The sequence below is a fragment of the Ammospiza caudacuta genome (assembly GCF_027887145.1).
Source record: "Ammospiza caudacuta isolate bAmmCau1 chromosome 35 unlocalized genomic scaffold, bAmmCau1.pri SUPER_35_unloc_2, whole genome shotgun sequence".
In the NCBI taxonomy this organism is placed as follows: Eukaryota; Metazoa; Chordata; class Aves; order Passeriformes; family Passerellidae; genus Ammospiza; species Ammospiza caudacuta.
The window spans coordinates 27,184-41,887 of NW_026682904.1; the positions used below are offsets into that span (position 1 = coordinate 27,184).

The 14,704-nt window shown below is 58.9% G+C and overlaps 1 protein-coding gene across 1 annotated transcript; it reads left to right on the forward strand.

Annotated features, from left to right (window-relative positions):
- Positions 1-441: 441 nt before the first annotated feature.
- On the forward strand, positions 442-14,413 carry LOC131571746 (hypoxia-inducible factor 3-alpha-like; the record flags this gene model as incomplete). The annotated part of the gene is made up of 9 exons (XM_058824543.1): positions 442-676; positions 1,785-1,839; positions 5,598-5,788; positions 6,882-7,018; positions 8,386-8,470; positions 10,054-10,163; positions 11,080-11,267; positions 12,678-12,784; positions 14,269-14,413. Coding segments are annotated over exons 1-9 (1,253 nt in total), but the record flags the coding sequence as incomplete, so codon positions are not given.
- Between the last annotated feature and the right edge of the window lie 291 nt (positions 14,414-14,704).

Consider the following 14,704-nt stretch of genomic DNA (forward strand, 5'->3'; position numbering starts at 1 on the left):
GGGAATTTTGAGGGGTTCCAGAGTGAATTTGGGGAGGGGTCGCGGGCTCAGGGTAAATTCAGGGGGGACTCAAAGGGAATTTTGGGGGCTCCGTGTGGGCGTGGCCTGCGATTTGTGGGCGTGGCCTCAGGGGCCGTGAGTGACACGTGCAAAAGGGGGCGTGGCCAAAGAAATGAGCGGGGTGTTTCTTTATTGGGTGGGCGTGGTCTGTGCAGGGGCGCGGTCGTATACAGATGAGGGGCGTGGTCAGGTAAAGACCACGCCCACAAAGAGGGTGTGGCATCGGCGGGCGCGACAAGAAAGTGGGCGTGGCCTATGAAAAGGGCGGTTTGTTGAGGCACGTCAGAAATGGGCGTGGTCTTGAATGGGCGTGTCCAAATGCGGGCGTACATTGGCTTTTCACGAAGGGGCGTGGTCACAAATGGGCGTGGCTTACTCTGAATGGGCGTGGCTTTCCCCAAAGGAGGGGCGTGCACAAGGGGGCGTGTCCTGCTGTGGTATTTCGAGGAGGGGGGCGTGTCCGGCAGGGGGTGTGTGAGTGAGGGGCGTGTCCCGCTGTGGGCGTGGTCGGTGGGGGTGGGCGTGTCCCTCGGGGGGCGTGTCCGAGTTGGGGGGCTCGGCGCGGTGGGTGCGGAGGGCGCGGCAGCGGCGCCATGGACGGGCGGCCCGGGCCGAGGTACGGGGGGGGGCGCGGCGCTTTTGGGGAGGGGTCGCGGGGCCCAGAGCCCCCCTCGGAGGGGTCAAAGGGCACGGGGGGGTCCCGGGAACGCGACCCCCGGGAGGGGCGGGGTCCGGGAATGAGACCCCCGGGAGGGGCGGGGTCGGTGCCGGGGCGGGGGTCCCGCGGTTGGGACCCCCGGGGGGGGCGGGATCGGTTTGGGGAGGGGTCCCCGGGCTGGAATTGCTGGGGAGGGGTCTCGGAACGATCACCGGGGGGGCAGGGTCCGGTAAATTTGGGGGTCCCGGGACCCCCGGAAAGGGCGGGATCGGTTTGGGGGGGGGTTCCTGGGAATGGGACCCTCGGTGGGGGCGGGATCCGGTTGATTTTGGGGGGGGTCCCGAGCAGGAATTGGGGGGAGGGGGAGGCGGACCCGCCCCCCTTTGGGTGTCCTGGGATCGGGAATTGGGGAGGGGTCCCGGGGTGGGTTTGGGGGTCCCGGGGGGGGTCGGGACCCTCCCCTCGATCAGGGGCGGCTCCTGGGGGGGGGGCACAGGAGGAATTTGGGACTTTTTGGGGAATTTGGGGACTTTTTGGGAGGGTCCCAAATCGAGGCGGGACCCCCGAATTTGTGGGGGGGGTCGGTCCCACGTGGCACCGGGGGGGGCTCAGGGACCCCCCAAAAGGGTCGGGGGGGGGTCCTGGGGGTGGGACAGGGGGGGACAGGGGGGGACAGGGGTGGCCTCGAGTGGGACACGTGGGGGACACGTGGGGGACGCGGGCACGGCTTCGTGCTGGGCCCAGTTAGCGACTGGTACTGGTGCCAGTTTGCTTTGTGTACTGGTCCCAGTTAGTGCTTCGTGCTGGTCCCAGTTTGCGCCGTGTACTGGTCCCAGTTTGTGCCCGGTACTGATCCCAGTTTGCGCCTTGTACTGGTCCCAGTTTGTGCCTTTTACTGGTCCCAGTTAGTGACCAGTACCGGTCCCAGTTAGTGACTGGTACTGGTCCCAGTTTGCATTGTGTGTTGGTCCCAGTTAGTGCCTGGTACTGGTCCCAGTTTGCACCCTGTACTGGTCCCAGTTAGTGCCTTATACTGGTCCCAGTTTGCATTCTGTGCTGATCCCAGTTGGTGACTGGTACTGGTGCCAGTTGGTGCCCATACTGGTCCCAGTTAGCAACCGGTACTGGTGCCAGTTTGTACCGTGTGCTGGTGCCAGTTAGTGCCTGGTACTGGTCCCAGTTAGCGCCTTTTACTGGTGCCAGTTTGCGCCCTGTACTGGTCCCAGTTTGTGCCCTGTACTGGTCCCAGTTTGTGCCTTATACTCGTCCCAGTTTGTACCATGTACTGGTCCCAGTTTGCATTGTGTACTGGTCCCAGTTAGGACACAGTACTGGTCCCAGTTTGCGCCCTGTACTGGTCCCAGTTAGTCCCTTATACTGGTCCCAGTTGGTGACTGGTCCTGATCCCGGTTAGCGACCAGTACTGGTCCCAGTTTGCTTTATGTACTGGTCCCAGTTAGTGCCGTGTACTGGTCCCAGTTTGCATTGTGTACTGGTCCCAGTTTGCACCCTGTACAGGTCCCAGTTCGTGCCTTGTACTGGTCCCAGTTAGGACACTGTACTGGTCCCAGTTAGTCCCTTCTACTGGTACCAGTTGGTGACTGGTCCTGGTCCCAGTTGGTGACCGGTACTGGTCCCAGTTTGCTTTATGTACTGGTCCCAGTTTGCATTGTGTACTAGTTCCAGTTACTGCCTTTTACTGGTCCCAGTTAGTGCCTTGTACTGGTCCCAGTTAGTGCCTGGTACTGGTCCCAGTTTGTGCCATGTACTGGTCCCAGTTTGTACCGTGTACTGGTCCCAGTTTGTGCCTGGTACTGGTCCCAGTTAGCACCTGGTACTGGTCCCAGTTTGTGCCTTTTACTGGTCCCAGTTTGTACCGTGTACTGGTCCCAGTTTGTGCCGTGTACTGGTCCCAGTTTGTGCCTTTTGCTGGTCCCAGTTTGTGCCGTGTACTGGTCCCAGTTTGTGCCTTTTACTGGTCCCAGTTTGTGCCTTGTACTGGTCCCAGTTTGCACCTTTTACTGGTCTCATTCAGAGTCCGATACTGGTCCCAGTCCGATTCCGCTGCCGATCCCAGTCCCCATCCTCCCCTTCCCGCCCCCTCATTTGCATAAATCACCATGCATTTGCATGGCCACGCCCCCCCTCGGGGCCCCTGGAGCTCCCCCGGCCGCGGCCCCTCCGGGCCCGGAGCCAGGAACAGGAACGGGAACGGGAACAGGGACCGGGAACAGCCCGTCCTGGGATCGGCACGTGCGCGGCCCCACGGCACGGAAAAATCGGAAATCCCGGGAAAACGGGGAAAAACAGCGAAAAAATGGGGAAAAAACGCGAAAAAATGGGAAAAAAACCCGTGAAAAAATGGGGGGGAAAATGGGGGTTTGGGTTGGGGGAAAACGGGGACAGCCCGGCCTGGGATGGGCACGTGCGCGGCCCCCACGGCACGGAAAAAACTCGGGAGAATCGGAAATCCCGGGAAAACGGGGAAAAACAGCGAAAAAATGGGGGAAAACCGCGAAAAATGGGAAAAAAATGCGAAAAAATGGGAAAAAACCGCGAAAAAATGGGGGAAAAATGATGAAAAATGGGGGTTTGGGGTGTGGGGGAAATGGGGACAGCCCGTCCTGGGATTGGCCCCATGGCGCAGTAAAAACTCGGGAAAATCAGAAATCCCAGGAAAACGGGGAAAAAATGGGGAAAAAAATGGGAAAAACCAGCAAAAACAACAAAAAGATTGGGGGAAATGGCGAAAAAATGGAAAAAAATCGGGAAAAACAAAACAAAAAAAATAAATTGGGGTTTGGGGTGAGGGGCATGGGAACCACCCGCCCTGGGAGTGTCATGGAAAAAACACGGGAATTCATGGGAAAATGGGAAATCTTGGGAAAATGGGGAGAAATGGTGAAAAAATGGGAAAAAAACACAAAAAAAAAGGGGGGAAAACCTGAAGGAAAAAGGGGAAAAAATGGGGGAAAATGGGGATATGGGATGGGGAGAGCACAAGAGAATGGGAAGACACGGGAATTCATGGGAAAATGGGAAATCTTGGGAAAAATGGGGGAGAAATGGCAAAAAATTGAGAAAAAACCATGAAAAAATTGGGAAAACGGGAAAAAATGGGGGGGGAAATGGGAGGAATGGGAGGAAAATTGGGATTTGGGTTGGGGGAACACAAGAGAATGTGAAACACATGGGAAAATGGGAAATCCTGGAAAAATGGGGGGAAAGGGCGAAAAAATGGGTAAAAAGTGGGGGAAAATGGTAAAAAAATGGGGGAAAACCATGAAAAAATGGGGGGGAAATGGGGAAAAAATGGGAAAAAATGGGGAAAATGGGGATATGGGATGGTGGGAACACACAGGAAATTATGGAGAACCATGGGAAAATGGGAAATCCTGGGAAAATGAGGAGAAAAGGCAAAAAATGGGGAAAAAACAGTGAAAAAATCAGGGGAAAATGTGGAAAACTGGGAAAAAAGGGGGAAAATGGGGATATGGGTTGGTGGGAACACGAACAGGAATGGGAACAGACGGGAAATCATGGGAAAACAGGGAAAATGGGGAAAAATCGGTAAAAAATTGGGGAAAATAGGGAAAACGGGAAAAAATGTGGGGAGAAGGGGAAAATGGGGGAAAAATAGGGGAAAAACTGGGGGAAAATTGGGAAAAATGGGGATATAGGATGGTGGGAACACACAGGGAATCGTGGAAAGCCATGGGAAAATGGGAAAAGCTGGATAAGTGGGGAGAAATGGCAAAAAAAAAAAGGGAAATAATGGGGGAAAATGGGGAAAAATGGGGGGAAAATTGGGGGAAAATTGGGATATGGGATGGTGGGAACATGAAAGGGAATGAGAACAGATGGGAAATCATGGGAAATGTGGAAGTCATGGAAAAACAGCGAAAATGCAGAAAAAAAAATGGGAGGAAATGGAGGAAAATTGGGAGAAAATGGGGAAAATGGGAAAATGTAGAAAATTAGGGGAGATGAAATGGGGGAAGTGGGGAAAAACAGGGAAAAAATGGGGGAAAAGGGGGAAAATTGGGATATGGGATGGTGGGAACACGAATGGGAATGGGAACAGATGGGAAATCATGGGAAAACAGGGGAAATGGGGAAAACGGGAAAAAATGGGGGGAAAAGGGGAAAATGGGGGAAAAATAGGGGAAAATGGGAAAAAGGGGGAAATTAGGGGAGATAAAATGGGGAAAAATGGGGGGAAAATGAGGATATGGGATGGTGGGAACTCATAGGAACGTGGGATTTTTGGGTATACAGGGGGTTTTGGGGTTCAATTTGGGGAATTTTGGGGTTTTTGGGATCTCATTTTTTGGGGTCCCCCCCCAGGCCGACCCCTGAGGACCGCCGGGAGCCCCCCTGGACTGGGGTGGGATCACTGGCAGATATTTGGGGGTGTCCATTGGGGTTTTCAGTATTCAGGTGGGGATTTTTGGGGCTTCCATTTCGGGATTTTTGGGGTTTTGGGGGGGGGTCTGAATTTTGGGGTCGTCCCCCCCCCTCCCCCCCCCAGGCCGACCCCCGAGGGCCGCCGGGAGCCCCCCTGGACTGGGGTGGGGATCACTGGGGGATGGTTTGGTCATAAAGGGACAGGTTTTGGGGTTCGGTTTGGGGATTTTTGGGATTTTGGGGCTATGTAGGGGGATTTTGGGGGTCTCATTTTTGGGGTGCCCCCCCCCCCCAGGCCGACCCCCGAGGGCCGCCGGGAGCGCTCCCGGGACGGGGGTGGGGATCACTGGGGGATGGTTTGGGCGGGTTTTTGGGATACAGGAGATTTTTGGGGGTTCAGATTCGGGATTTTTGGGATTTTGGGGCTATGTAGGGGGACTTGGGGGTCTGAATTTTGGGGTCCCCCCCCCAGGCCGACCCCCGAGGGCCGCCGGGAGCGCTCCCGGGACGCCGCCCGGTGCCGGCGCAGCCGCGAGGCCGAGGTGTTCGGGCAGCTGGCGCTGGCGCTGCCCTTCGCCCGCGGCGTCAGCGCCCACCTGGACAAGGCGTCCATCATGAGGCTGACCATCAGCTACCTGCGGGTGCAGCGCCTGCTGGCCGCCGGTCAGGGACACCCCGAAACACCCCCGGGACCCCCAAATCCATAGGCACCCCAAAACCCCCGGGAATCCCCCCCGAATCCCCGCTTGGAGCGCCCCCAAACCCACCTGGGGAACCCCAAACGCACCTGGACAAGGCGTCCGCCATGGGGCTGACCATCAGCTACCTGAGAGGGCAGCCGGTCAGGGACACCCCGAAGCACCCCCGAACCCCAAATTTATGGGGAACCCCAAAATCCCCGGGAATCCCCCCAAAATCCCCGCTGGGAGCAGCCCCAAATCCTCACCGGGACACCCAAATTCATTGGGATCCACCCCCAGATCCTTATCAGGAGCTCCCCCAAATCCTCATCGGGATCCCCCCCCAAATCCTTGCCGGGAACCCCAAATTCATTGAGAACCCCCCGAAACCCATCGGGACCCCAAACCCATCGGGAACCCCAAAATCCCCCCCGAATCCCCGCTTGGAGCGCCCCCAAACCCACCTGGGGAACCCCAAACGCACCTGGACAAGGCGTCCATCGTGGGGCTGACCATCAGCTACCTGAGAGGGCAGCCGGTCAGGGACACCCCGAAGCACCCCCGAACCCCAAATTTATGGGGAACCCCAAAATCCCCGGGAATCCCCCCAAAAGCCCCCAGACCCCTTTAAACCCTCCCCAGATTCCTGAACAGCCACACCCAATGGGAGGGTTGGGTTTAACCCTTTACCCCCCAAGACCCCCGACACTTTTGGGGTGCCCCCGACCCCCCCCACGATTTCGGGGTGCCCCTGACGCCCCCAGACCCTGCCCCATAACCCCCCAAACCCCTCCCCAAATACCTGAATGCTCTGAACCATGGGGAGGGCTGGGTTTAACCCTTTACCCCCCAAGACCCCCGACCCTTTTGGGGTGCCCCCGACCCCCCCATCATTTCGGGGAGCCCCTGACGCCCCCAGACCCCTCCTCAAAAGCCCCCAGACCCCTTTAAACCCTCCCAAGGTTCCCGAACAGCCACACCCAATGGGAGGGTTGGGTTTAACCCTTTACCCCCCAAGACCCCCGACCCTTTTGGGGTGCCCCCGACCCCCCCCACGATTTCGGGGTGCCCCCCAGGCGCGTGGGCGGCGGCGGCCGAGGCCGTGGACGGCTGCTACCTGCAGGCCCTGAGCGGCTTCGTGATGGTGCTGAGCGAGGGCGGGGACATGATTTACCTGTCCGAGAACGTCAGCCGCCTGCTGGGGCTCAGCCAGGTGCGGGGGGACCCCCAAATTCACCGGGGGGGCCCCAAAAATCCGCCTGGGGGGGGGGGGTCCCCAAAATCCCGCGGGGGAGCGTGAAAAAAATCCCTTTGGGGGGGGGGGCACAAAATGTCTCAAAACGGGGCCAAAAATCGGCCGGGAGGGTCCAAAAATCTGTGGAGATGAACCCCAAAAATCTGCCTGGGGGGGCTCCCAAAAATTTGACGGGGAGGGCAAAAAAAATCTGTCAGGGGGGACCCCAAAATCTGTTGGGAGGGACCCCAAAATCTCTTGGGAGGGACCCCAAAATCTGTTGGGAGGGACCCCAAAATCTCTTGGGAGGGACCCCAAAATCCGGCGGGGGAGACTCAAAAAAAATCACTTTGGAGCGACCCCAAAATCTCTCAAAATGAGGCCAAAAATCTGCAGAGAAGAACCCCAAAAATCTGCCCGGGGGCGTCCCAGAAGTTTTTCTGGGGGGACCCCAAAATTTGTCGGGGAAGGGTAAAAAAAAATCCCTCAGGGGGGACCCCAAAATCTGCCCGGGGAGACTCAAGAAAATCGCTTTGGGGTGGCCCCAAAATGTCTCAAAATGGGGCCAAAAATCGGCCGGGGAGGGTCCAAAAATCTGTGGAAAAGAACCCCAAAAATTTGTCGGGGGAGCCCCAAAAATTTTTCGAGGAGCGGTCCAAAATCTGCCTGGGGGGGCCCAAAAATCTGGCGGGGGTCCCCAAAATTTTGTCGAGGGGAGCCCCAAAATCCGGTGGGGGAGACTCAAAAAATTCCATTTGGAGCGACCCCAAAATCTCTCAAAATGGGGCCAAAAATCTGCAGAGAAGAACCCCAAAAATCTGCCCGGGGGTGCCCCAAAAATCTGTCGGGGGGGGTCCCCCAAATTATTCTGGGGCGGGGGCCCAAAATCTGGCGGGGAGGACCCCAAAAATTTGACGGGGGGACCCCAAAATTTTTGGGGGAGACCCCAAAAAATTTGACGGGGTTGTTCAAAACTCCTTAGGGAGCCCCAAAAATCATTTTGGGGTCCCCAAATTCTGCCTGGGGGGGGGGGGGGCCCCAAAATTTCTCGAGGGGGTCCCCAAATTCTGCCGGGGGGGGGAGGGTGGAACCCAAAAATCTTCTGGGGGGGGGGGTCCCTAAAAATTTGTCGGGGAGGGACCAAAAATCTGCCTGGGGTGGGGGGGTCCAAAAATTCTTCTGCCCAAAACTCTTTGGGGAGCCCCAAAAAATTTCCAGGGGAGGCACAAAAATTTTCTGGGAGGGTCCCCCAAAATTGGGGGGGTCCCCAAAATTGGGGGGGGGTCCCCATATTTTGGGGGGGGGGTCCCCAAAATCCGTGTGTGACCGCCCCCCCCCTCCCACAGTTGGAGCTGATCGGGCACAGCGTGTTCGACTTCGTGCACCCCTGCGACCACGAGGAGCTGCACGACGTGCTGGGCCCGCGGCAGGGTGAGGAGACCCCTCCCCAAATTAACCAAAAACACCCGAGACCCCTCCCCAAATATCCCCGAGACCCCTCCCCAAATATCCCCGAGACCCCTCCCCAAATTACCCAAAAACCCCTGCTACCACGAGGAGCTGCACGACGTGCATGGCCCGCGGCAGGGTGAGGAGACCCCTCCCCAAATTAACCAAAAACACCCGAGACCCCTCCCCAAATATCCCTCAGACCCCTCCCCAAATATCCCCGAGACCCCTCCCCAAATATCCCCGAGACCCCTCCTCAAATTAACCCCCAAATTCACCCAAAAAACCCCGGAGACACCTCCCCGAACTGACCCCCTGCGACCACCAAAATCATCCCTGAGACCCCTCCCCAAATTAGCCAAAAAGCCCCAAATGCACCCCAAAATCATCCCTGAGACCCCTCCCCAAATATCCCCGAGACCCCTCCCCAAATTACCCAAAAACCCCTGCGACCACGAGGAGCTGCACGACGTGCTGGGCCCGCGGCAGGGTGAGGAGACCCCTCCCCAAATTAACCAAAAACCCCCAAATTCACCCCAAAAATCCCTGAGATCCCTCCCCAAATTACCCAAATATACCTGAGGCCCCTCCCCAAATATACCTGAGACCCCTCCCCAAATATCCCTGAGACCCTTCCCCAAATTACCCCAAAACCCCTGCGACCACGAGGAGCTGCACGACGTGCTGGGCCCGCGGCAGGGTGAGGAGACCCCTCCCCAAATTAACCAAAAACACCCGAGACCCCTCCCCAAATATCCCCCAGACCCCTCCCCAAATATCCCCGAGACCCCTCCCCAAATATCCCCGAGAGCCCTCCCCAAATTCCCGTGACCCCCCGGGGCTGGGTGGGCGTGGCTTCCCCTGCCCATGAGGAGCCCCCAGACCCCCCAAAACCCCCCCGGGACCCCCCGAATCCTGGGACCCCCCCACCTCCTCTGACCCCCCTCTGACCCTTGAGACCCCTCCCCAAATTCCCGTGACCCCCCGGGGATGGGTGGGCGTGGCTTCCCCTACCCATGAAGAGACCCCAGACCCCCCCAAAACCCCCCCAGGACCTCTTGGAGACCCCTCCCCAAATTCCCGGAACCCCCCCAAACCCCCCGAGACCCCCCCCCCAATACCGAGATGGGCGTGGCTTCCCCTGCCCATGAAAAGACCCCAGACCCCCCAAAACCCCCCCGGGACCCCCCAAATCCCGGCACCCCCAGACCCCCCTGACCCCCCCGACCCTTGGAGACCCCTCCCCAATTCCAGGGGGTCCCCGGGCGCTCGGGCCGCAGTTTCTCGCTGCGCATGAAGAGCCCCCAGACCCCCCAAAACCCCCCCGGGAGCCCCCAAATTCGGTACCCCCAGACCCCCCGGACCCCCCCGACCCCCCGGGACCCCTCCCCAAATTCCCGTGGCCCCCCCCAGGGGGTCCCCGGCGGCGGGGGGAGCGCTCGGGCCGCAGTTTCTCGCTGCGCATGAAGAGCCCCCAAAACCCCCCCAGGACCCCCCAAATCCCGGCATCCCCCAGACCCCCCTGACCCCCCCCCCGACCCTTGGAGACCCCTCCCCAATTCCAGGGGGTCCCCGGCGGCGGGGGGAGCGCTCGGGCCGCAGTTTCTCGCTGCGCATGAAGAGCACCCTGAGCGGCCGCGGGCGCTGCCTCAACCTCAAAGCGGCGTCCTGGAAGGTGAGGGGGACACTTGGGGACATTTGGGGACATTGGGGACACTGGGGGGGATTGGGGACATTGGGGACATTGGGGGGGTTGGGGACATTGGGGACATTGGGGGGGATTGGGGACATTGGGGGGGTTGGGGACATTGGGGACATTGGGGGGGTTGGGGACATTGGGGGGGTTGGGGACATTGGGGACATTGGGGACATTTTGGGGCTTTGGGGACATTGGGGACATTTTGGGACAATTGGAGACATTGGGGGAGTTTGAGGGCATTGGGGACATTGGGTGGATTTGGGATGTTGGGGACATTTGGGGGAACTGGGGACATTGGGGACACTGAGGGGACATTGGGGACATTGGGGGGATAATGGGGGGATTTGGGACATTTACGGGATGTGGGGACATTGGGGGGTTTGGGGACACTGGGGACATTGGGGGACAGCTTTGGGGGGTGTTTTGGGATAAATCCCAGGGTGTTTTTTGGTGATTTTGGGGATTTCTGTGTTAACCCCCGCACTCCCGGGCTATCTTTGGGTTAACCCCCGCGCTCCCGGGCTATTTCTGTGTTAACCCCTGAACTCCCGGGCTATCTTTGTGTTAAGCCCCGCACTGCTGGGATATTTCTGTGTTAACCCCCGAAATCCCGGGATATTTCTGTGTTAACCCCTGAACTCCCGGGCTATCTTTGTGTTAACCCCCGCACTGCTGGGATATTTCTGTGTTAACCCCCGAAATCCCGGGATATTTCTGTGTTAACCCCTGAACTCCCGGGCTATCTTGGGTTAACCCCCGCACTCCCGGGCTATTTCTGTGTTAACCCCCGCACTCCCGGGCTATCTTTGGTTAACCCCCGCGCTCCCGGGCTATCTTTGTGTTAACCCCCGCGCTCCCGGGCCGTTTCGGGACGTTGCCGCCCCCTGCCCAGGTGCTGCACTGCGCGGGGCACATGCGCACGTACGCGGGGGGCGCGGGGGCCGCGGAGCCGCCGCTGCGGTGCCTGGTGCTCATCTGCGAGGCCATCGCGCACCCCGGCGCCATCGAGGCCCCGCTGGGCTCGGGCACGGTGCTCACCCGCCACTCCATGGACATGAAGTTCACCTACTGCGACGATCGGTGCGTCTTGGGTGGGGGGGACGCGCCCGGGACCCCCGGGGTACGCCCGGGATCGCCGGGGTTTGTGTTTGTTCAATGCCGTAAAGGCGGCGCCTCAAAAATCCTAAAAATCCCCCAAGATCCCCCCAAAATTCCGCGCTCCTGGGCTCCACAAATCCCCCGGAATCCGGCAGCTCCAGAGCCCCCGTGGCCCCCTTGGGACCCCCTCAGGACACCCCTGGGACCCCCGAGACCCCCGGGTTTTGGGTTGGTTAAATGCCAGAAAGGCAGCACCCCAAAAATCCCAAAAATGCCTCTAAATCAGACTCATCAAATCGCAAAAATACCCCAAAATTTGGCAGTCCCGGACCCCAAAAATCCCACAAATCCCCCAAAATCTGGGACCCCCAAGACCCCTGGGATCACTGGGTTTTGGGTTTGTTAAATGCCGTAAAGACAGCACCCCAAAAATCCCCAAAATCCCCCAAAACTCGGCAGTCCTGGACCCCAAAAATCCCCCAAAACCCAGCAGCTCCAAAGCCGTGAGACCCCTGAGACCCCCACAGGATCACTGAGACCCCCGGTTTTTGGGTTTGCTGCACCCGGTAAAAACGGCACCCCAAAAATGCCAAAAATACCCCGAAACTCTGCAATCCCGGATCCCAAAAATCCCCCAAAATTCGGCACTCCTGGACCCCTCAAATCCCCCAAAATCCTGCAGCCCCAGACCCCCAAGACCCCCGGGACCCCCGGGTTTTGGGTTTGTTACACCCGGTAAAAACAGCCCCCCAAAAATGCCAAAAATGCCCCGAAATTTGGCAGCCCCAGACCCCAGGACCCCCGGGTTTTGGGTTTGTTAAATGCCGTAAAGACGGCACCCCAAAAATCCCAAAAGTCCCCCAAAACTCGGCACTCCTGGACCCCAAAAATCCCCCAAAACCCAGCAACCCCAGACCCCAAGACCCCAGAGTCCCGAGCCCTTTGCACCCCAAAAAGACAACCCCCCAAAAATCCCTAAAATCTCCCAAAAATCCAGAAAACCCCACAAATTCCCCAAAACTCAGCAACCCCCGGTAATTTTGGGGTATCCCACGTTAATTTTGGGGTGCAGGATTGCGGAGGTGGCCGGGTCCCTTACAGGATTTTGGGGTGTAGGGCCAGAGTAATATTGTTATAACCCCCGATAATTTTCGGGTATCCCCCGATAATTTTGGGGTGCCCCCAATAATTTTTGGGGCGCCCCCGATAATTTTGGGGGTTCCTACCAACGTTTTGGGGCGCGGGATCTGGGAGGTGGCCGGGTCCCATAAGGGATTTTTGGGGTGCGGGGTCGCGGTGATGTTGGGGTATCCCCAATAATTTTTGGGTAACCCCCCATATTTTTTTTTGCCGGTAATTTTGGGGTGCCCCTCGGTGTTTTTCGGGGTGCAGGATCGGGGAGGTGGCCGGGTACCACCCCGAGGAGCTCCTGGGCTGTTCCCTGTACGAGTTCGTGCACGCGCTCGACTCCAACACCCTGAGCCGCAGCGTGCACACCCGTGAGTGCCCCCGAGCCAAAACCCCCCCAAAAAACCCCAAAACCCCCTCGGGAACCCCAAAACCCCCTCGGGAACCCCAAAATCCTCCCAGGGAACCCCAAAACCCCCTCAGGAACCCCAAAATCCTCCCAGGGAACCCCAAAACCCCTTCAGGAACCCCAAAATCCTCCCAGGGAGCCCCAAAATCCTCCCAGGGAACCCCAAAACCCCCTCGGGAACCCCAAAATCCTCCCAGGGAACCCCAAAACCCCCTCGGGAACCCCAAAATCCTCCCAGGGAAACCCAAAACACCCTCGGGAACCCCAAAATCCTCCCAGGGAAACCCAAAACCCCCTCAGGAACCCCAAAATCCTCCCAGGGAACCCCAAAACCCCCTCAGGAACCCCAAAATCCTCCCAGGGAGCCCCAAAATCCTCCCAGGGAACCCCAAAACCCCCTCAGGAACCCCAAAATCCTCCCAGGGAACCCCAAAACCCCCTCAGGAACCCCAAAATCCTCCCAGGGAACCCCAAAACCCCCTCGGGAACCCCAAAATCCTCCCAGGGAAACCCAAAACACCCTCGGGAACCCCAAAATCCTCCCAGGGAAACCCAAAACCCCCTCGGGAACCCCAAAATCCTCCCAGGGAAACCCAAAACCCCCTCGGGAACCCCAAAATCCTCCCAGGGAACCCCAAAACCCCCTCGGGAACCCCAAAATCCTCCCAGGGAAACCCAAAACACCCTCGGGAACCCCAAAATCCTCCCAGGGAAACCCAAAACCCCCTCGGGAACCCCAAAATCCTCCCAGGGAACCCAAAACCCCCTCGGGAACCCCAAAACCCCCTCAGGAACCCCAAAATCCTCGCAGGGAACCCCAAAATCCTCACAGGGAGCCCCAAAATCCTCACAGGGAGCCCCAAAATCCTCCCAGGGAAACCCAAAACCCCCTCGGGACACCCAAAATCCCCCCTGGTGGCCCCCCAATGTCCCCAACATCCCCACTGTCCCCCACTGTCCCCAATGTCCCCAATGTCCCCAATGTCCCTGATGCCCCCACTGTCCCCAATGTCCCCAATGTCCCCAACATCCCCAATGTCCCCAATGCCCCGATGTCCCCAGTGTCCCCAATGCCCCCAATGTCCCCAATGCCCCCCGACGTCCCCAGTGTCCCCAATCCCCCCATTGTCCCCATTGTCCCCAATGTCCCCAGTGCTCAGCAAGGGCCAGGCTGTCACCAGCCAGTACCGGTTCCTGGCCAAGCGCAGTGTCCCCCCAATGTCCCCAATGTCCCCAACGTCCCCAACGTCCCCAACGTCCCCAACGTCCCCAATGTCCCCGATGTCCCTGACGCCCCCAATGTCCCCAACATCCCCAATGTCCCCAATGCCCCCCGAAGTCCCCAGTGTCCCCAATGTCCCCAACATCCTCAATGTCCCAAATGTCCCCAATGCCCCCCGACGTCCCCAATGTCCCCAATCCCCCCATTGTCCCCAATGTCCCCAGTGCTCAGCAAGGGCCAGGCTGTCACCAGCCAGTACCGGTTCCTGGCCAAGCGCGGGGGCTTCCTGTGGGCGCAGACCCAGGCCACCGTCATGGGCGGGGGGCGAGCGGCGCCCGAGGGCATCGTGTGCCTGCACTTCGTGCTCAGGTGGGGACATTTGGGGACATTGGGGACATTGGGGGGACATTGGTCACATGGCGTCCGAGGACATCATGTGCCTGCACTTCGTGCTCAGGTGGGGACATTTGGGGACACTGGGGACACTGGGGGCATTGGGGACATTGGGGACAACGGGGACACTTGGGGACATTGGGGATGTTGGGGACACTGGGGGCATTGGGGACATTGGGGGGACATTGGTCACATGGCGTCCGAGGGCATCGTGTGCCTGCACTTCGTGCTCAGGTGGGGACACTGGGGACATTTGGGGGATTGGGG